General features: G+C 42.5%; 2 protein-coding genes and 1 long non-coding RNA gene across 3 annotated transcripts; 2 read left to right on the top strand and 1 right to left on the bottom strand.

Annotated features, from left to right (window-relative positions):
* The first annotated feature begins 1832 nt into the window (after nt 1-1832).
* LAMTOR5 (late endosomal/lysosomal adaptor, MAPK and MTOR activator 5) lies at nt 1833-3655 on the top strand. The gene is made up of 2 exons (XM_081916126.1): nt 1833-1987; nt 3309-3655. The coding sequence occupies exons 1-2, from the start codon at nt 1848-1850 to the stop codon at nt 3367-3369; spliced, it is 201 nt and encodes a 66-aa protein (XP_081772252.1). The 5' UTR covers nt 1833-1847; the 3' UTR covers nt 3370-3655.
* Nucleotides 3656-6498: 2843 nt separating this feature from the next.
* SLC16A4 (solute carrier family 16 member 4) lies at nt 6499-22672 on the top strand (the record flags this gene model as incomplete). The annotated part of the gene is made up of 8 exons (XM_081916159.1): nt 6499-8587; nt 9877-10009; nt 10892-11035; nt 11569-11730; nt 12282-12842; nt 14604-14815; nt 16628-16721; nt 22545-22672. Exons 1-8 carry the CDS (start codon nt 8477-8479, stop codon nt 22670-22672), a joined length of 1545 nt encoding a protein of 514 aa, XP_081772285.1. The 5' UTR covers nt 6499-8476.
* Nucleotides 13406-20559, bottom strand: LOC309372527. Its single transcript, XR_014169542.1, has 4 exons — nt 20281-20559; nt 16101-17743; nt 14714-14812; nt 13406-14100 (listed from the first exon to the last, which is right to left on the bottom strand). It is a non-coding gene; the product is annotated as an uncharacterized lncRNA (long non-coding RNA).
* Nucleotides 22673-22729: the final 57 nt, after the last annotated feature.

The raw sequence follows: 22729 nt of genomic DNA, 5'->3' as shown, positions 1-22729 counted from the left end.
TGTAAGTAACGCCGACACCTTGTTGCCGCATGTTCCCATGACGTCCAAGATGCTGCCTGTGTTTTTAAAAATAGCTTGCTACCCCCTTGAAGATCCCTTGCCTTCCTCTGTGGTTCTCCCTCAACTTGTTCTCTCCTCTCGTCTCCTCCTAGTGTCAGACCAAGGTAGAGCTCTTCAAGCACCTAGCCTGGTCTGTTATTGAATTAATGAGATACACTTATTTGGTAAGAGAAGAAACCCAGACGGTTTCTTTACCAAAATGCTACGTTTGTCCACAACTGGGAACTTAGTGGGGTGGCTGGTGTGAATCTAACTTTGGCCTCATTGAGGGGCAGTATTTCAAGATGAGTAGGAAAATGAGAGTACCCCTCAACATTTTTTTTTTGGGGGGGGGAAGCAATGGTTGGGTGTATGTGCATAAGTTACATATGTAACTGAAAAGCAGTGATAAATGTGTCTGTGGCATCTATATCCTCCCTTTGTGCCAAATGTCCTCAAGATGGTGCCTGAAAAGAGATCTACATAAATTCTGAGCATCGTTTTTACTAGTTTAAATTAGGCAATGATTAAAACCTTGTTTTAATCTAAAGTGCTGTGTATACAAAGAAATTATTTAAAAGTCTGATTGGTAGTTATAGCATTAACAGCAAAGAGAGTCTAATAAGAGACCTCCTATTGCTTGCTTATGTGGTAGTTGCATTGCTATCTAGACAACTTGTAAAACTTAATACAATCTCCTTGTATTGCACGGTTCTAAAGTGCACAGCTATAGTGAGTGACTTTAGATCAGCCAGCTAGCTTCAAGTAAATCAGTAATGGATGCTCCTGTATCTTCTGAACGCCTCTATTTAAGATTTGTGAAGGCTTCACAAATTAAAACGTACTGCTAGTTAATAATCACTAACCCAACACAGCTACAAAATTCTTGCTATTAGTTTTCTTTAAAGGTGACCTGTAAAAGTGATGACACAGGGATCACTTTGGCAAGGCATGGACTTACTTCTCCTCTCTTGATTCAGCTCATTTATACCGTAACCCGCTATGCACACTCTTCACTTTCTTATGCAACAACACTAACAGATCTTGCATATCATCTTTCTTCCTCAAATGGCTCTGTTTCTTAAGGCTGCCTCTATAAAATCTCTGTTCTAGAAAACTTGACAGATGTTCCTTATATCTGAGACCTTCTTGGCCTTCATTTAACCATTCCCTAGCAGCTGTAAAGAAGTCAGACTGTCAGATAGCGGGCAGGCAGGGGGAAAAGGAAATATGGGGAAAGGGTGCTAAAATGGGATATGGAATGGGAGTGAGGAAGAAGGGCAGAAGAAGTAGGAAAGGAATAGTTATTTGGGTTTTCTAAATATTTTTTATTTGGAAAAAAATATTTGCCCATTAGGGTAAATTGCATCAGGAAATTTTTGTTGCCTTAGAGAGTGATGCAACTTAGTATGTTTATTTTACATATATTAAGTAAACAAAGCTTTAAAAAACCCCTCAGTACTTTCAGATTTTTTGTCTCAGTACTTTCATATATTTAATTTGAAATATTTGATGGGGGAAATTAAGAGCCCATTTAATGTGGTTTAAATGTTGTATTGTGTAAAAATATTCATTAAAATGTAAAATCCTAGCACTTTGATGATTGCCTGAAAAACATTAATTATTACTTTGTAACTGCCAAGTTTCCATAATACTGCAACTGGCATCCATTCTTTGTTATTATTTTCAGTTTATGGAATTGAAAATTCTCTGGTTAAGGACTACATTTGGTTTCCCCCTTTTCAGTCAGCATTTTTTGTTTTGCATCCCTGAACTGACCACATCCTGTATTTCTTTACTCATTTTAAATGATAAACCATTGTCTTCTAGGTCGTGGTACCCTCTCAGATGAACATGCAGGTGTGATATCTGTTCTAGCCCAGCAAGCAGCCAAATTGACGTCTGATCCAACAGATATTCCTGTGGTGTGCCTCGAATCAGATACTGGGTATGTGTATTTGGAGCTATGACTTCCTTTACTTAAGACAAATTAACTGACATGACAGGCCCATTCTTAAGTTGCCTTCTCATATGGATAAATTGGTTAATCCTTGATGCTCTCTGGATACTGTCTTCCATGTGCATGGTAACTTGTTTGGAAAGAACAACTTCAATTTCTGATCTTTTGTTCTTGGAATTTGAGCCAACTTGCAAAAGTACTCTTAAGAGTAAAGAAGACACAAAGATCTTAACTAGCCTCAGTTAATGTGTTTTGCCATCAGGCTCTCAGTGTAGCTGGGAAGTAGGTTATTGTTTTTCCTACTTTTCTTAGCTATAGCGCTGCACCCTCCTTTGATCATATTGCATGTTGCAAGAGCCTCGTCCTTGTAGTTTCCCCTCTGCTACGGAATAATTTGCTCTCTTCTGCTAATGGGTTGTGGCAAACATAAGAGGAAATAGGATCATCTGTTTAGGATGCTGATATCATGGAATAAATTGAAAGATTCTTCCTTGGTGTATGTGGCTTCACTGACTTTGGAGTTCTGTAGGACTAATTTTAGGCTTTAAACCTATACTTATTGCAGCCTTGTAATACACCTCCCAGTTACTAGTCTGCCTGGGGCTGGCAGGGGTGAAGAGCTGCATTCTGTGTTGGGCGCTGATGAGGGATGGAGTGTACCATCCCTCCTCTGCCAGTTCAATCAGTTGCCTGCATGAAATGGGTACCAGACTAGTTCACAAATATAAGGTTGGTTTAAGCCTTATTTTAAGTGTCAAGTTTCTTGTAAGCAGGGGTGTGCTTCCAAGCCTTGTCCCCTCCAGCATGCCACCATGACCACATTTGGAGCCTTCCATGAATTTGAAGGTGAAGGTCTGAGGTGGGAAGCTTCTACTTACAGAGTCTCCCTGTGGATTTAGATCTCCAGTTGCACAGGGCTTTAAATTGTGTGTGTGGAGCCTCAAAACTTTTGAAGTGCTCTAAAGGTGGTGATGTACCCCAACTCCCATGTTGGTTAACATGTGAGTAGAGCCAATGCCCAAATAGGGCACTGATAAGGTTTACAAGGAAAAAGGTTTAATAAATAATTATGGGTTTAAAGTCTACCTGATTTTGCTAATATTTGAAATAATGGTGATTAAAGGGGTGTCATCAAAATGTCTATAGCTGTATTACTAATGATGACAAGCGAAGAGAAGCTATGTGTAATATGAAAAGCAACAAATCTAAAGGCAACAACAGTGGGCTGCAGTTATTTTGGTGAACATTTGGGACTTGTTTCATTCTATGAAAGTGGTGTGTTTAAAAACAAACCTTCTGTTTCTTTCAGCAATATCATGATCCAGAAGCATGATGGCATCACAGTAGCAGTACACAAAATGGCATCTTAACCTTATACATCCACAATACTCCTTGCTCTTCAACATTTATGCACCTTTGTGGACTACTCTTCTACAGATTAATACAGGTTGAATATCCAGTATCACTAGGTAGAACCTAGCTGGATTGGACTGTAAACATTCTCCCAAGTTGGTATGGAATCTTAATTGCTCTGAACTTGTGCCATTTCATATTATCATGTGTGGAATGTTTTCCTGTTACATGGCTGGGGAGAGACCTTGTCAGGTGGCCCCAATACTCAATAAATAAATCAATAAATAAACAAACTAGAACACACTGCTTGTTCACTACCGTTTGACTTAATGTTGTTTTATTTGGTGTGTCTAGCCAGGCAATGACATTCACTTGTCTTAAGAAAATGCAGTTGTTTGGTATACTGAGCTTCCTTCTATGTACAAAACTAACAATCACATATTTAAAAGGGACTTGACCATAATAGTTGCATGACTAATGAGACAAACTGTTTTGTGTCATCTGCTTGTTAGCTGATGGCAGTGTATTAGCTACCGTTTGTAAAGCTCTCTCTTCTGAGTTTCTTGAATTCCACTAGCTGATACACACAGGGTTGATAGTAAACCTGGCTATTTCATGAATCAGGGATAGCTCAGTCAGTAGAGCATGGGACTCTCAGAGTTGCAGGTTCAAGCTCCACGGGCAAACGATTCCTGCATTGCAGGACGTTGGACCAGACAATCCTCGCGGTCCCTTCCAGCTCTACAATTTTTGATTTTATGTTCTAATTCCAGAGACCTGTACATCTAGCATTTAGGATATCCTAAGAACGAACAAATCTGAATCCCCTCTGGAGTCCTGAGGACCAATACATTTCAGACCAAACTCTGCCATAGGTTAACTCAATGGAAAGTGTTAATAGAGCCAGAAATGTAACACTAAAAAAAGGCACATGACTACAATGTGTAAGAAAATAGTGCAGGGACTCATGTCAAGTGTGGAATGTGGGGTTTGTGCTCATCAGAACACTCTCTCAAGTACAACCTAATCCTAGGATGAAGGGCAGCAGGATAGCCACGACACATAACAGAATCCTTTTCAATCTAGCTTCCATCCCAGTTGAAGTAAAATGTATTAGCTGCTCTAGCGGATTACTATGCCAGAAAATACAAGATGAAGGTGATCCTGTTGATTCTCCTTTCAACCTTTCCTTATTAACCATATTTTCCTGGACCATCTGTCTGGGTTTGGATTTGAAGCTGTCCTGATTGTTCCTACCTGGTAGGGAGGTTCTGGAAAGTGGGTCCCTTGTGGTAGTTGTGTGGAGTATGCCAAGGTTCATTACCCTCTGCTCCATTTCCCTTTCTAATCTAATCGAGTGTTTCCCAAATTTGGGTCTCCAGCTATTTTGGGACAACTCCCATCATCCCTGACCACTAGCTAGGGATGATGGGAGGGCCAAGTTTGGAAAACACTGATCTAATTCATGTGAAGTAGTTGACATTCTACACAGGCTCCTTGCTGCTGAGCCTCTGATAGCTGCTTCTGCAGTTTCAAATCATACTCTACAAGCCTGAGTAAGGATCTTTACCCTATAAAACCGATTATTTGAATAATATGAGCATTCTATCATATGCCTGCACCTGCTTTTGAGATGTAATTATAAAATATGCACAGAATCCATACATACCTTGCTCTCTCTCTACAGGAAATTATTGTTTAGTAGATGACGTACTTATACCTTTGTAGTTGAGAGAGAACATGCTCCCTGTTTAGAATATGGTGCTGTTTATCTATATTCCTTTTATGTATGCATCTCTGCTCATTGTGCAAATGTTGTGGTGGAAAGGGACTGAAATAGTAGCAACAGTACCATCTAAAGGTGGTTACTAATGAGCATATCAAAACAATTATATGATTAAATGCCTTACCTTGTGCATCATACACTGCATGAAAAATACAATCCAACTTGTATTTTGGATGTAACTGCTGTAAAATGAAGTTTTTACCCCGGGGGGATAAAACTTAATCAAATTTCTGTAGTTTTTATTTTTTAAAAAAACAAGAACACATTTCTAACCTAGAATACTTGAATAAATAAATTTATTTTTATGGATACTTGTTTAAAGAAGGAAATATCACATGGCCATCCTGACTCGGCCCCAGACACACTGACCAGATGTCTGGAAGCTGTGGCTGGATGGTTACGTGGGAGCCGGTTGAAGTTAAATCCTTCGAAGACAGAGGTCCTCTGGCTGGGGCGGGACGATATGGGATTGAGGGGGCAACTCCCATCTCTTGCGGGGGTGCAATTAGTGCCAGCACCGTCCGTTAAGAGTTTGGGTGTAATCTTCGATACCTCCCTCTCTATGGAGGCGCAGATTACAGCTATAACAAAGGCGGCATTTTTTCATCTACGCCAAGCTAAGCAGTTGGCCCCTTATCTCTCTCGCCCTGACCTAGCCACTGTGATCCATGCGACGGTCACCTCCAGACTGGATTATTGTAACTCGCTCTACGTGGGGCTGCCCTTGAGACTGACCCAGAAACTCCAGCGGGTGCAGAATGCCGCAGCGAGACTCCTTATGGGGTCTTCGCTGCGAGATCACATTCATCCAGTACTATACCAGCTGCACTGGCTCCCAGTGGAGTACAGGATCAGGTTTAAGGTGCTGGTTTTAACCTTTAAAGCCCTATACGGCCTAGGACCCTTGTACCTACGGGACCGCCTCTCCTGGTATGCCCCACAGAGAAACCTACGGTCTGCAAATAATAACATCCTCAAGGTCCCAGGTCCCAGAGAAGTTAGGCTGGCCTCAACTAGAGCCAGGGCCTTCTCGGCTGCGGCTCCAATCTGGTGGAACGCTCTGTCACAAGAGACTAGGGCCCTGCGGGATCTGACATCTTTCCGCAGGGCCTGCAAGACAGAGTTGTTCCACCAGGCCTTTGGTCAGGGCGCAGCCTGACTCCCTCCTCTGGCAACCTGCACAGAATTTTGCTTAATTGGTTGCCATTAATTTGATTTTAATTAATTTTACAATGAAATATTTTTAGAATGTGTGATTATTTGACTGTTTAATATTTGATTGTTGTTAGCCGCCCTGAGCCCGGCTTCGGCTGGGGAGGGCGGGATATAAATAAAATTTATTATTATTATTATTATATTCCTCAAGATGAAAACCAAGCTACCTTTTCATGTGCTAGGGAATATTTTTTATTGTGTAATCTAAAAATCAAATAAATTCATGCCGATGGTGGTATGCTGAGCTATTTCTTTAATAATAATAATAATTCAAAGTGAGCCAGGACAAGGGCTTTACCTCCAGGGGCACTGGCTCAATCCACTTGTAGGAAAAAAGACATTGTTTTCGCCAATGATATCAAGACTCTTATAATCAGGGTACAGAGGGCTTCCTCTGAAGCTAGGTTTCAGCTGCTGACCTTCAAACATGCAGGGTTTCTTATTTTAAAGGTACAACGGAGCCATTAAGAGGAAATGGCCAGTGTTTTGACCTGTCACGGTTATTTTGCAATTATTTACTTTCATACCAAAGAACATTGCATAACTAGTCCAAACACACAGTTCCTAGTGGGGGTACTGGCACTGTAGGCTCTCTTTATAGCTTCTACAGGTGCAGGCAGGCATTTAAAATGGAACACTGAACAAAAGGGATCGCTCAGTCAGTGGAGCATGAGACTCTTAATTTGGGCAAAAGATTCCTGCATTGCAGGAGGTTGAACAGGGGTCAGCAAACTTTCAGCAGGGGGCTGGTCCACTGTCCCTCAGACCTTGTGGGGGGCCAGACTATATTTTGGAAAAAAAAATGAATGAATTCATATGCCCCACAACAGAGGTCAGCAACCTTTTTCAGTTGTAGGCCAGTCCACCATCCCTCAAAACGTGGTGGGCCGGACTATATTTTTGGAGGGTGGGGGGAGGAAATGAACAAATTCCTATGCCCCACAAATAAGCCAGAGATGCATTTTAGATAAAAGCACACATTCTACTCATGTAAAAACACCAGGCAGGCCCCACAAATAACCCAGAGATGCATTTGAAATAAAAGGACACATTCTACTGATGTAAAAACACGCTAATTCCCACACCGTCCGTGGGCTGGATTGAGAAGGCGATTGGGGTGGATCTGGCCCCCAGGCCTTACTTTGCCTACTCATGAACTAGATGACACTTGTGGTCCCTTCCGACTCTACAATTCAACAATTCTGTATAAATGAATCCTGCCTTGCTCCTGAACTCTCTAGCAGGAAGGAATTAAGAATGTGGGAGGCATGGCCAGGCTCCTGCCTCTGCTGTTAGCGCACCTTGGTGGGGAGAGGGACCTGAGCAGGGGAAGCTAGTAAATAAGCAGGGTCTAGTAGAAGTTAGCTGAGGCAGCAAGCAGTTGCTTAAAAAGCCTGTGCAGAAGAACAGCAACTGCTTCTTGTCCTCTTCAACAAGCCTTCTTTTCAGGTGCTGGGGCTGTTCCTTAAACTAATGCCTACTGGATGCCTGAATTTTTTGCTCACCAGGTGTATGCTGAAAGCAAGAGTTGAGACCAAAGCACAATTAAGATGAAAGGGAAACCTGGAGTTTGAATTAAAAAGCATGCAAGACATGCTAGAGCCCAGGCTTCAGCAAAGCACTATGGAGACAAGCCTTTTTGTGTTATTTCCAGCCCAGGATGTACTAGGGTCAATTCAGAAGCCTTTTCCCTGAGAGGCAGCAGTTGTGTGACTCACAATACAGGACAGTTTCTGACATTTACTTCAGAGGCTTCCCTTGTCAAGCAGAAGGATCTTGCTGCAAAAGTCTGAGCTGATAAAAATACCCCTTAACCGCCACAGAGCTTTAAAAAAACAAAACCACTCTGATATATTTTTCTTTTAATGTCAAAGCAGTAAAAACAACTAGAAAGGCAGTAAAATTAAGAGGTCCATCTTGTTCACTAGGGTGATACCACCGTTTTAGTGTTTAAAAACATTGGGTTAATGTTTAAGTTGAAAAACTGCAGACCGTGTTAAAGCAGCAATGGCAGCTTTTATTTTGAGGGTTTGTCAGCAATGTGGACTATTATCTTTTGGGTGTAAGAGCCCTTTAACAAAGTCAATTGCAGCTACTTGCTGGAGCTCAAATCTGCAGCAGGAATGGAGAGAACAGAGGGTGAGCCAGAAGCTGAAGAAAGCACCAAACAACACGACGGTGCAGAAGCTCCCGATGGAGGCTGGGGGTGGATGATTGTGCTTAACTTTTTTCTGGTAAGTAAGAATTGTAACAAAGTCTGTGGAGGTTTGGTTATGGAACATTGGAAGCTCCCTTATACCGGGCCAGTTCAGTATTCTCTACACTGACTGGCAGAGGCTCTCCAGGGTTTCAGGCAGGAGACACAAGGGATTGAAACTGAAATCTTCTGCATGGGAGACTAATGCTCCGCCACTGAGCTAGTCCTTCACCTTTATGTATATTGCATTTTATGTAAAAAAAAATGGGGGTATTTGCACAGGGAATGAGGTCCGCACATGAAATAAGACCTTACTGTCGACTTTTCTGGGGTTTCTTAACCCTCCCCACAAATTTAAGGAGGTGCAGGGAGTACATAGGGGCAGTGTTCCATTGCACGGGTGGACTTTGTTCCATGCATGCAACCACTTAGTTGGATGCCACTCTGTACATTTTCAGAAGCCACAGAATAAAACTGGGGGCAGCGGGGGGGGGGACAATTTGAATGCTCAACCCCCCAAAACATATTAATAGCCAAGAAGAGAAACATTAAGGGGAGGGGTGCACGCCATGAGATTAAATCTCCCACCTCATATTTTACAACCACAGAGTGGTGGGGGAGACCACAGACCCAGCAGGGGTCCCAATATTGTCTGTGAGACATTTCCCCAGACCAGACCCATCTACCCAGCACTGGACAACCTATGTAGGCAGGTAGAGACATGGCTGAAAAGGAGCAACCTTGAGCTTAAAAGTCTGCTCCCAATTGCTCCTTGGCAAGTAGGGCTCCCTTTCAGTGCTGGTCTGCACTGATAGGGCTCTCTTACTAAAGCCATTCCCAGTAAGAACTCTCCCCCTTGGGAACTTCCTTGGCAGCCTATGGGACACTTTCAATACTCATGCATAGCAAAATTTCCCTTTCAATTTGCCAGGATGGAACTAGTCCACCAGCTGCAAATCTGTGTCTTTCAATGCTTGCTTAAAAGCCATAAATTGAGCACAGTGGATGGGTCAGGGAATGAGAAGTGGAGAGTTGGGAGGGATGTTGCACCATCCATCCCTCTCTTCCCATTCCTCTCCTCCCAGGCTACTTTTTCTCCTAGGTCAGCTAATTTCTGGATTGGGAAATCTCAATGGAGTTCAGCACCATTTCATTTACTTTCATATCAACTGTGATTGATCCAAAGTTAAAAGCCATCACAAATTTGCCCAGGGAATAAGAGGTGTTATTCTAAAAATGGAAAATGCTACATTCTGTAGGGCAGGGACAAGTGGAAGCAGGCAATACATGTGCTTCAATTTTACTGAATGTTTTGTTTCTTTTAAGGTAAATGTATCTACAATGGGAACAGTGAAAAACTTTGCCATTTTCTTTGTGGCCTTTCAAGAGCATGTTGGCGGTTCTTCTGAACAAATCAGCTGGATTGGCTCTATCATGTCCTCACTTCGATTCCTAGCAGGTTAGCACAAATACGGTTGAATATGACTTGGTGAAGACATACTTTATTTGAAGAAATAGTCCTGAAACACTTTTAGTGGAACTTTTTGCACATGTGCGGCATTTGTTTGCTGCCCCATGGGCTGCTTACAATAAGAAAGCAAAGCCTAAGTAACTACTATCGTTAACCTATGTATACAGCCGTCTTGAAAACACTTGAAAGCTTATAAGCATCTAAGACCAGGATGTAAGAACAGACAATGTGTAAATTACTGTTTAGTATAGATGCACATCAACGGCATCCACACTGTCAATATGGTGGCAAAATTCAGGTTTTGGGGATCTGCTTAATTTTTTCCTTGAACCCTAAGGTCTCCCCAGTGGAGCAAGGAAGGACATAAACTGCTGCTGGTCTCCCACAAATTGCCCAGAGATAAACCAGTAGATCCCAGGCCACCTTTGGGCCACCCCTGATGTAGTGGATAGTGCCGGACTTAAATTGGAGACACCTGCACTGAAATCTTCACGCTGCCCACAGAACTTAGTGGGTTAATCACTGTCTGTCAGCCTCATCTATCTCACACAGAAGGACAAAAAGGGGAAATGCCATGCATACGACTCTGAACTCCGTGGAGAAAAGAGGATACACATGTGATAAGTAACTCCACTAATATTAAGGACTCCTCTCATCAGCCATGTTGAAGCAAGTTTTTTTTCTCAGCTCTGTTTAGGCAGCAGAAAACATTCTCCTGACAGCTCTATTATAGAGTTTCCAAAAGTTAAGCATATGCCAGGTTCAATATTCCCTAAAACTGGCAAAAATGCCTACCTCCAAGTCTCTCCTTCTGCCAGTTGTACCCCTTTCCCCAAGCCACCATGATGCTGTTTTTCTTCTCTGTTGCAGCACCACTGGTAACCGTAGTATGTGAAATTATAGGAGAACGACCAGCATCAGTGATTGGGGCTTGTCTGGTTGGCATTGGTTGTCTTATCAGCATATTGGCCACAAACATCCCCTTTCTTTGTGTGTCTATGGGATTCCTGACAGGTGAGCGTACCTTGACCATATTTTTAAAAATCAGCCACAGTAACAGAAAAGTCTAACTGGAAATAGAAAAACTGAGTAACAGTCAGGCTAATGTTGGGTGGGGGGGGGTTGTTTATTTTTTGCAAAGGCCTTCCCCACCAGAATGAATAATGGTCTCCCTGCACTGCTGAGACACAGGGCCCAATTTAGAAAAAGTTAAGGGAGGTACTCTGCCTGTTGGGCTACTGGAGGCACCTACAGGCAAGTGCCCCCTTTCATTCATATGTGCCCCAGTAGGTAGACAAAAATGTTTTGTTGCACATGGCCTCCCCTTAAAAAAAAAGAATTATATATGCTTATTAAAATATAAAGATGTTACATTTTGGGCTGTATTCAACAAAATAGTTCCACTCACTCAATGACTTGAGCCTGTACGACAGAAGCTTCCCTCCATCTCCTTTCGTTGTGTGGCACCCAAATCTAGGGTTGCCTACCACCCTTCGGATGGGCCCAGAAGAAGGAGCATCTTTCTTATGTGTTTCTTTTCATTTTAGGATTGGGTTTTGCTAGCTTGTATCAGGTAGCAGCTGTGATGATTGTCAAGTACTTCAAGAAACGCCTGGCTCTAGCCAATGCAATCGGCCGTTCAGGAATGGGACTGAGTGTTATACTCACACCATTTGTTCAAGTCCTGATAGAAACGTATGGATGGCAAGGTTGGTAGCTTTCACTTCCCACATTTCATGGTAATTACCACCTTATGTGTATCAGCTTTGAGAGTGGGACAGGGGAGTGCAACCCTGCTACTCTTATTCAATCTCTCAGTGGCTTTTTATACTATTGACCATGGTATCTTCCTGGTCAGGAAGGCACTTTATTAGTAGATTCATTCCCACCTGCAAAGACAAGTCTAGAGAGTAGCACTGAGGGAGTGTGCTTTGCTCCTTAAAGGAACAAGTGCATAGCTTTGGGGTACTCCTGTGTACGTCTTTGTAATTCAAGGCCCAAATCATCTCCGTACCAGGAAAGCCTTTTGCAAGTGGAAGAAGACTCCTTGGGGAGTCCTGGGAAGGAAGTAGAAAAGCCTCTGATATTTTGCCTTAAAGAATGCCAATTCTCCCAGCATGACTGAAAAGTAACTTATTTTAGACCCTCTGAAAGTCACCAAAAGTTCCTTCAGAGGGGGTGCTAATCAAATTTATTAACATTTCTATTTCCCTGTTATTGCAGCAGAATGTCACATCTCAATCTCTGTCTCATTATTTAGGTGCCCTACTGATATATGGTGGCGTGATGTTGAACCTTGTTCCTTCTAGCATGCTACTACGACCAATTAACATGATGAAAAAGAAAGTTGTAAGTATTAAACATGAAGACAAACAAACACCTGTGCACCTAAAAATTGTAGAGACCACTGAAGACAGCCAAGATAAAATTGGCACCACAGAACCGAACAGAGCAGATCCCCTCGATCATGAATGCATCAGTATGAACAATCTACAGCATGTTGAACTACAATTAGCCCCAGAAAATGACAAATGTTCTGAAGTGCCAGAGAACGGGAGCCACAAAAACAAACATCCCAATCGGAATGGTAATCAAAACTGCTTTCCAACAAACAAGGAGGGAAATTCCAAGCCACAGCCTTTTTCTTGCAAGCAATGCCATGTTGATTTTTCCCAGCTAAAAAACCCTTTCTTCTACATTTTTACATGGTCTTTTCTCTTCAGCCAGCTAGCCTACTTTATCCCCACTTTCCACCTTGCAGCCAGAGCTAAAACACTGGGCATCGAGCCAATGGATACTGCTTACATCATTTCAGTGGCTGGTAAGAAAAACTCAACTTTTAAAGTGGCTTTCTTAAGATCTCTGCATGACAGCTTCACTAATAATTCACTTTGGGTGAAGAGAAACCAATTCCTGTAGAAAAGAAATGTAACACTGCTTATTGCTCAACATACAACTCTATTAAAAAACACACAACCCAAAGACCTGTTGTTTTTAAGTATGAAATCAAAATATTAGTTATAAAAAGATCTCATAGCAATACAAGAAACGATAATTTTTTTTTACAACACAACAGAAATGATACTGGGAAAACTGAATATGATTTTGGATTAATAAATAGCTCCCTAGAAACATTGACACTAGTGTGCTGCAGCCATCAAGAATGTAAAAGAGTGATGTTAATAGTAAATACAGTACACTGAATAATGGAATATATCTCATCTCTTTGTCTCAAATGTGTGTTTTATATGCCAACTGGTGTGTTTAATCTGCCACCTCATCTATTTCTTAAAAATTGTCTTTATCAACTTCTAAGTAAATTGTTCTGAACAGAATCTGTTCCCCTCCCCATTTGATATTTGTATTATGAAATAAGAAACAAACTCCAGTAATTAAAAAGACTTTATTAAATGAAGCCATTGTCTCCCATTGTAAGACAATGATACATAATAGGGATCAGCAAGTAGAAGTTCCAAGCCCAAAGCCAGTCACCCACCCAAAATACTCCCCTTCCCTCCAATCTGGAATTTGCCAACCAAAGGCCAAGAGTGGCATATGAAGGGAGTGACATCTGTGGCAAATGTACTTGTCAGCAAGCAATTTTGAGAGGTAGGAGTTGGAGACTTGGGCCCTAACCCAGCAATTGCATGCAACTAAGTGATTGTTTTAAGAAAGCTAGTTACTGAGCAGGGATACAAAATATGAGACATGCAGACTGAAGGTAATGGCAAATGGCCATAATTTCAAATGTGAAAACTTTCTCTTAACAGAAAAACAAAACACAAAGAAACTGGCTGCATATATACATGTAACCTTCTACATAAACAAGTTTGCTAGACTGCAGCCAGTACACTTTGTTGTAAAATGAAAGGAGGGGAAAAGACAGCCAGGGCTTTGAAAATATTTTTAGTATTTGTTCATAAAATATTTCACAAATGGCATATAACAATCTGGAAATTCCTGAGACACCCCCCATGGGTAGATTACCAGGATATCACTGTTGGCAATTAGTAGTGATGGAATACAAAATTCTAATGGATGGCACTTACCTTTCAATTAAGCAGATCAACAAATTAGTCCTGAACAAAAACAAAAACAATCAATGTGAGCCACTGATGTTTTCATAAGAATACCAAGTAGTAAGCTAAATTAGAAGTGGCATAAAAAAGACAGAAAGTTTCCTGAGCTGTTTTTATTTTATTTTGGGAGGATATTTTAAAATTGCACAAATAAATACAACTGAGCTATCCTCAATTTTATTGACAAATTAGAAAGATTCTTCTGACAATACTTAATGCATGTTCTTAACTGTTCTTTAAATCAAAAGCCTTTTTTTAAAAAAAGGATTAGATCTCGGCAAGGAAATATTAAATGTTAAAGAAATAAAAGGTAGTAAAATAACATTCTTTTTTTCATGTAAACTGCCACCAACCTCTGGGCTTGACATTTTGAATTTTCACATGTATTTTACAGAAATAAAAGGGTACAAACTCTTTCCTTTCTGACCTTTTATCTGTGTTTTTCAAAGCTTCTACTACACAAATTCTGTTTGAAAATTCATTATTTTTCTGCTTCCCTTTAGGTATAACAGAGACAGTCAGCCTTTTGCTCTCTGGTTGGATTGCAGATCAGAACTGGATCAAGAAGTATCATTACCACAAGATGTACCTCATTTTTTGTGGTGTCACTAACCTGCTGTGTCCTCTTGCTACAACCTTCCCATTACTTATGACCTATTCTGTAGGCTTTGCCATTTTCAGTGGTGGATACCTGGCTCTGATACTTCCTGTACTGGTAAGCAGAAGAAAGCAATTACTTATCAAAAGGCTAATAGCAAAGCAATCCAGAATTATTATAAAGCACAGACCATCCAAAACTTTCACCTACTTCAGTACACAGAGGATAAACCAGAAAATTAAAAATGCTTTGAACATGATATACCTGAGGCTCCATTTATACATAGGAACATGAGAGAGAAAACCTTACAGATGCTCTGAAGATCTATTTGATTGAACCCAATGCATTTTGAGTCTGCGATTCTTCCTTCAAAGCATTAAATAAACAAGTCTTCTGTACAGCCTCAGAACCAAACTACATATGACTTTTGTTACATTTTTGAAAGTGTGCTTAATTGAACCCCTTTGACTTGAGCGGGGGGGGGGGGGTCAGTTGTAGGGCTCTGATATGAAACGTTCTCCCAGTCTAGATTGCCCTCTCCTCTCCCTGCTGAAAATCGTCCCCTTCCTATTCATCCCCTCTAATTTCAGATTGATTAAACCTGTGGTAGCCAATCTTTTTAGCAAGCATGTCACAGGTCTAAAATATGAGACTGTTCCATTCTACTGCAAGCTACATACATTTATAGTCCACTGTGCCTTGGGTTGGTTTGACCTCATATACTGAGCTGGGGAGAATGCAGTGGTACAACACTGGATAAACAGAGAGGAGTAGAGATATGACTCTAGTCCAGGTATGGGGAACTTCCAACTCACAGAACAATTTGACCCTAATTTGCTCTGTGCAGTCATTTCCCCCAAACCTCACCCACCTGATATTATACATGGGGTCAGGAGTGTGGGATAGGTAAACATATGGTTGTGATCTGGAACTTAAAGTGTGCTTCAGGTTGTTCCTCATCAAATGAGGCTTGCTGGCAGGAAGCTCACTTGAAGTTGTACGTCTGCTGCAAGTGTAGTTTAAAGTAAAGGTAAAGGTACCCCTGCCCGTATGGGCCAGTCTTGACAGACTCTGGGGTTGTGCGCCCATCTCACTTAAGAGGCCAGGGGCCAGCGCTGTCCGGAGACACTTCCGGGTCACATGGCCAGTGTGACATCGCTGCTCTGGCGAGCCAGAGCTGCACACGGAAACGCCGTTTACCTTCCCGCTGGTAAGCGGTCCCTATTTATCTACTTGCACCCGGAGGTGCTTTCGAACTGCTAGGTTGGCAGGCGCTGGGACCGAGCAGCGGGAGCGCACCCCGCAGCAGGGATTCGAACCGCCGACCTTTCGATCAGCAAGTCCTAGGCGCTGAGGCTTTAACCCACAGCGCCACCTGTGTCCCCAAGTGTAGTTTATGTACCTGTAAATGGACATTTTTCTTCTGTAGACTGGCCTTGTAGATAGCTTTGCCTGTCTGCGGCAGAAAAGTCTCCATCTGTAGGTGCAGTTTGAATCCAAACAGAATCTGCAAATGAAAAAAGTGAGACTCACTGTGGGCACCAAGAAGCTCATTGGGGCTGACAGTGAGCTCTTCTGAAGTTGTCACCTGACATTACCATAAGGGAGTCAGGTGTCAAAGTAGACCTTGGGGTATGTGAAGGGTCAGGATGTAGCCCTCTGGGTGGAAAAGGTTTGTCACCCCCGCTCAAGTCTATGCCAGAGAAAGACCCATGTTCCTATCACATTACATAAGCCTCTACTGGCTTTGTCAGAGATTGGTCACCTATGGCTTAATTGCAGAGGCTACATAGTTTATTTTTATTATTAACTTTAAAAATGTATTTCTAAACATGCAAATGAAGGGAACATGCAAACTGTTTTCAAAATGGGGGACAATGTGTAGAAAATATTTATAAAACATATAAATAACACTGATTGCTTCAACAGGTAGAGTTTGTAGGAGCCTCCAGATTCCACAGTGCTTTGGGACATGCCTCATTCATTGCTGGCCTTGCAGTCCTCGCTGGACCTCCTATTGCAGGTAACTTAAAACAACCTCTTCCTTCCATTGAAAGAGTGCTAGAATTCCTTTCTTGTCAAAAGCAAGGCTGAGTAAAATCTGTATCCAACAAGGTCACTGCACAAACTGAATGACCTCCACTCATGCCACAGAACTTCCCTTCCCTCTCCTCCTCCAGCTGCTTCCCCTCCACATCCCCTTATATCTGCTCTGATTTCCCCCCCAGCAGATTTGAAAGGGTGCAGGCAGTCCACTAGGAGAGGAGAAGGAAGGGGAAATTCAGTTGCACAAATGTTAAGCTGTTCCACTCACACAATGACTTCACTGGATTCAACCCCAATTCCATATTGGGTTTTCCCCTCCAAAACACTATCAACCTATTTATGGACTTTCATTCATTTTATAGTAAAAGTCAGCACACAAAAAAAGGTTTTCCTTAACCCTGTTCAAGGTGTATGTGGAAAAGGAAAATAAAGCATGCATTTGTTTTTTAATCCTTCCTCTTGCCTGTGGGGTACAAGCTCTCTAGAAGGGGGGGGGGATCCTTAGGAATTAACAGTAAACTGTTGCCCACCCACAAGGGAAATAAGCAGCAGCAACTGTGTAGCACCATCTGTTTAAATGTTAAACAATCTCATATCCTTCCATTTCCTCCGTTTCCCTTTTGTCTATTGTAAAGCCCTTTGAGAAAGCAACCTCTCCTCACCTTTGTGAAACGCCAGGTACATGGATAATGCAATATAAATAAGGAAAAATATTGCTCACGGTTGCTGCAGGCTGGGCATTTGCCTCCTACCTTCTTTCTTCACAGCCCTGGCCCTCTCTCACTCTCACGGTCTTCCCTAGACTGTCTATTCCAGGGGTAGTCAGAGTAGTGTCCTCTGGGTGTTGAGCTGCAGCTCCCATCGTCACTGATCACTGGCCATGCTGGCTGAGGCTGATAGGAGTTGGGAGTTCAACAACGTCTGGAGGGAATCGTGTTGATTATCCCCATGGACTAGCCTTTCCCCTACTTTGTCTTTCCCTTTTCTGTGTAGAGTCCTCTGGAATAGAATTAATGGGCACATTAGGATAAATTATAATCATGGAATAAGGCCCTAAATCCCGCCTCATAGCCCCATGTGATAAAGGGTTCCTTTGCCTCATTCCCCTGGAAAAAAATTAATACATCTCTAGCATGTAACTGACACACCAGTAAAAGGAACATATGTAGCTGTTAGCCAAGCAAGTTGCAGCAGCATAGGAAGCAGCCAGGAACAAAATGACAGATAATCCAGAAAAGCTGGGGGGGGGGGGATAACCTCTCTATTCAGACATTGACAGTTCAAAATCCCTTGCATGCCTATTGAGATGTAAGCCCCACTGAATTCAATGAGGCTGGAATCCTTTTTTTAAGAGGAGAATGAAAGGCAAACAAACTTTCACATCTACTTTCCTGCTAGGTCTTGCCAGCAAGGTGAGAGAAAAAGTGGAGGAGCACTCTCACTGTGCTAGCTATAGGGCTGACAGTTTCCTCCCTAGATTGAAAGGGTGTCAGGAGACTAAAAAGGATTTGGATCCAATTTTTCCCTTGGTTTGCTCCCAAAACCCTGCAGTGATTTCCATAGCAGCAAGAAGTAGGCACCCCATGTTGGCTCTCCCTTTCTGCCCTCACAGGGACTAGAGGAATACAAGGTCCCTTTTCTGTGACATTCAATGTACTTCACTTGTTTGATTTTTAAGGTGGTACAGACCCATTCAAAACCAGAAATACAATTTTCCAAAAAGTTATAAAGTCCCACGAACGCTACACCAGATTATAGAAACCTTGTCGTGTCATCTCTAAATAGAAATTAAACAATTATCTGGGGCAATGGACTATGAAGCATTTTCTAAGAAGAAAGAAATGCAGTTAGCCACAGTTTGCTATCAGAAAATGCTCTGGAAACCTGTTGGAGGGCATTGCAACCTAACAATATACACACTTAATGATGTCACAGCACCACACACCAAGCGAGATTTAGCAAAAGGACCAAATACAAGAAAGAAAACAAAGGCACCTTGTTGCCCTCTGAACAGCCTGCATGTGATAGAGGGAGAAACAGAAAGGGGGAGGAGAAGAAAAGAGAAAATAAATCCCATTTGCCCAGGCAACCAGCCAATATTGGCTTGTCCTGTAACACTGGCAAATTTCATTGCCAACTAGGAGAGACTTTCACCTCAAGCTGTCTTTAGTCCTGCATGACTGGGTGAGAATGTGGATGGGGAAACACACCTACAACCCCACATTCACATTCCTGGAACTGGGTAGTTTCACATTTCCTGTGGTAGTGTTCGTGTTGTGGAACCACGCGCCCTCTGAGTTCAGGAAAATGCCAAAGTTAATGTCATTTTGGCAACTTCTAAAAACACATTTGTGCTCCCAGGCCTTTGCTTGTGCTCATCTCCAGGAAGCTGCTATGCCTTTTAACTCTGCCCCGAGTTGCCTGCTTTGTGTGTGATTTTAGTCTTCAATCTGTTTTTCAAAATGGCTAGATGTTGCCTCAGGACTTATGTAGCTGGCAGAACTGAAAACATAATATGAAAGTTGAAAGGATGCCAAATCCCTTCAGTAACCTTGGAGCTTGTTTAAAAACACTGTAACAGAAACTCAGAGAAAATGTTCATTCCCTTTCTAACCTGTGGCATACAAGTCCAACAGGCTACTAGCATGGTTAAACAACAGTGTGAAGAAAAAGGCAACTTGGTGCCCTCCAAATGTTGTTAACTACAACACCCACCATCCCTGAACATTGGTCATGCTGCCTGGGGCTGATGCCTGGGGCTCTAGTCCAGTCGCAACTGAAGGGTACTACACTGGCTACCTGCACTTTTAAAAGCGAAAGACTTGCCCTAATGAGGAAAATAAAGAACACAAGGTTGGGGCGGGGGAATCAAGCAACAAGAAAGCAAACAATTAAAGCAATGAAGAGGAAACTCCTAAAGGCATGAGCAAAGCATGTATTTAAATGCAGCAGGTGCAGGAAACCAACCAGGGAGACACAGTACCTTAGTGAAAGGCATAAAAAAATTACTGAATGAGGGAGACTGCAGAGGCTAAACAGAATCTTTGCATCACTAGTCACTGTGGTAGTAGCTGCAGAGAGATCCAAATCAGACACTATTGTTATCCTGGAGGGCATCTGAGGTGCTTTGTCAATACTGGCATCAAATGAAGATGTTTAAAGCTAACTGACAAATTACAAATTAACAAGTCACTGGAGCGCAACCCAGTCACATTACCTGAGAGTTCTTAAAAGAACGAACATGAAATTACTGAACATGCACATATTGGTCACTGATAGTACCCCTTTAACTAGCACTTTCAAGGTGGCTAATTGTGTGTGTGTGTGTGAGAGAGAGAGAGAGAGAATATCAAGTTAAAAGACTAAAATCAATTAGAATTATTTGGATCAAAAGCAGCAGATAGGAGAAATCATACAGCCATTATAGTGTCACAAAAGGCAAAGTAAACTTAGCTTGAGATAAGGGGGTGATCTGAACTGCTAACATGGCTAAAGAACAGGAAGGCGAGAGTATAAAGTACAAAGATGGTTCTCACAATGGAGCAGTAGGGTTCTCAAAGGATGTGCGTTGAGGCTGATGCTATTTAACTTCATAAATATTAACTTCATAAACCTGGAGCCAAGGGTGAGCAGTGGAGCTGTCAGGACTGTGGATAACACAAAATTACTCAGAGTGGTGAAACTCAACACAGGTTGTGATGAACTCTAGAAAGATCTCTCTAAACCGGGTGAATGACTAACAGAAGAATAGCAAAGGCAATTCTGAGTACCGTATTTTTCGCTCTATAGGACGTACTTTTCCCCCTCCAAAAATAAAGGGGAAATGTGTGTGCGTCCTATAGAGCGAATACAGGCTGTGCAGCTAAGCCCGAAGCCAGAACAGTGAGACAGAGCGCTGCAGAGTGCTCCGTCTCGCTCTTCTAGCTTGGGGTTAGCCGCGCAAAGCCTATGCAGGTGAACGGGGTGCCTTCACCCCGCTGCCCTGCAGAGGCCAGAAAGGCTGTCCCCGAAGCCAGAACAGAGAGACGGAGCACTGCGGAGCGCTCTGTCTCACTGTTCTAGCTTGGGGATGGCTGCGCAAAGCCTCTGCAGGGCAGGGAGGCTCCAAAGGCTGTCCCCAAAGCCTGAAGCCTTTGGAGCGCAGCGGAAACTCGCGCTGCGCTCCAAAGGCTTCAGGGATCTTTGAGGCTGGCAGTGGGGGAAAGCAACACTTCCCCCCACCACCAGCCCCACAAGCTCAGGGGGCAGCGGGAAGGCGGTGCGCCGCCTTTGCACTGCTCCCTGACCTGGTCTTTGAGGCTGGCGGTGGGGGGAAAGCAGAGCTTCCCCCCACCGCCAGCCCAAAAGAGCAGGTCGAAAGGAACCTGAAGCCTCCGGAGCCCAGAGGGAACTCCTGCCGCGCTCCAGAGGCTTCAGGTTGCCTTCACTGAAGCCTGGAGAGCGAGAGGGGTCAGTGTGCACCGACCCCTCTCGCTCTCCAGGCTTCCAAGGTAGCCGCCTAAAGCCTCCAGAGTGCAGCGGGAACTCCGGAGGCTTTGGGTGAATGCACCTTGAACACACCTTGTTTTAGAGGGGGAGAACAAGATTTTTTTTCCCCTGTTCTCCCCCTCCTATGGTCCAGTGCATCCTATAGAGCGAAAAATACAAAACGTCTTATACACAGCAATGGGGTCTTAACTGAAACTAATGAGGAGAAAATGCATTTGCTTGAGTGCATAGCTCACTGAAAATGTCAGCTCAGGACACAGTAGCAATAAAACACAAAAGGTTAAAAGAACAAAAACAGTCACTGTCTCTCTCTTTGGTTTAAATCTAGTGTGGTAGCATTTGCAATATTGTGTACAATTCAAAAAGGACTGGAAGGGGTACAAAAAACAACAACTGAAATGACAGGGGGCTGGATAAACTTCCCTAAAATAAAGATTTAAGGCTTTAAGGTGTTTTGGTTTGATGGGAGAAGTTGACTATGGTGCAGCATAAAAGGTTTATAAAATTATGCATGGTGTAGAGGAAGTTGATAAAAAAGTAATTATTTCATGGAGTCAATCAGCAAAATGGACACACAGTAGATTCAGAAGGGAGTACTGCAATCCTATGCACATTTCCTGGAAATAAGCCCCATGGAACACAGTAAGACTTATTTCCAAAGTAAACCAGCATAGAACTGCACAGAAAAACCAGATTCATAAAACTCCATCAGCAACTATTAGCCTTGATAGTTAAATGGAGCCTGCCTCTGAATGCCAATTGGCCCTTGAATGGAGTAGATCTACTTGCATGTGGAAGCACCCCGTGAATGGAAATCTGTATAAACAGTCCTCACTGGGAGTTCATTTCAGAATACCTTGAAACAGACATGTATTCCAGTGAAGAAAAAAAGAGTGGGCCCTCTGGTGGCACATTTTAAGAACACCTTGGCAGAGGACAAAAATATTGCTCAGAGGAAAACTGGTAGAGTTACTTAAAAAAGGCCACAGGGATTTATTTATTTGTATGTATAGTACACCAATCAGATATCGCAAAGTAAGAGCATATCTCATCTGATTGCTGTGTGGCCAGACTGGTGTTTGTTTCATGCTCCAAAATGTATTGTACAACAAATGCTTTGGGTGGGACAAAATTAATCTTGAGTATTGTACTGTGGACGTCTATAGTCTTGCAGAATAAACATTTAAACTCTCATCTATTTTCCTTGGCCCTTCTATATAAGCTCTGCAATAGTAATGTTGAGGGGAAATGAAGTGATATTCAACTGAAATATCAAAAACTTAAATAACTGAACTCTGATTCCCTCCTACAGGTTGGCTACATGATTACACTCAGACATATGCTTACTCCTTCATTTTTGCGGGCAGCTGTTACCTTGTTTCTTCCCTTTCACTATTCCTTGCACCGGTAGCCCAAAAATGGAGGCAAGAAAAAAGCTGAACTGACTATATAAGCAAGCAAAATTCTGCAGCAATTGGAAGAAGCCATATCATGTAA

The sequence above is a fragment of the Podarcis melisellensis genome, assembly GCF_964234715.1.
Source record: "Podarcis melisellensis genome assembly, chromosome: 6".
NCBI lineage: Eukaryota > Metazoa > Chordata > Lepidosauria > Squamata > Lacertidae > Podarcis > Podarcis melisellensis.
Note: the sequence above shows the minus strand (reverse complement) of the source record. Positions and strands in the feature narration are given on the sequence as shown.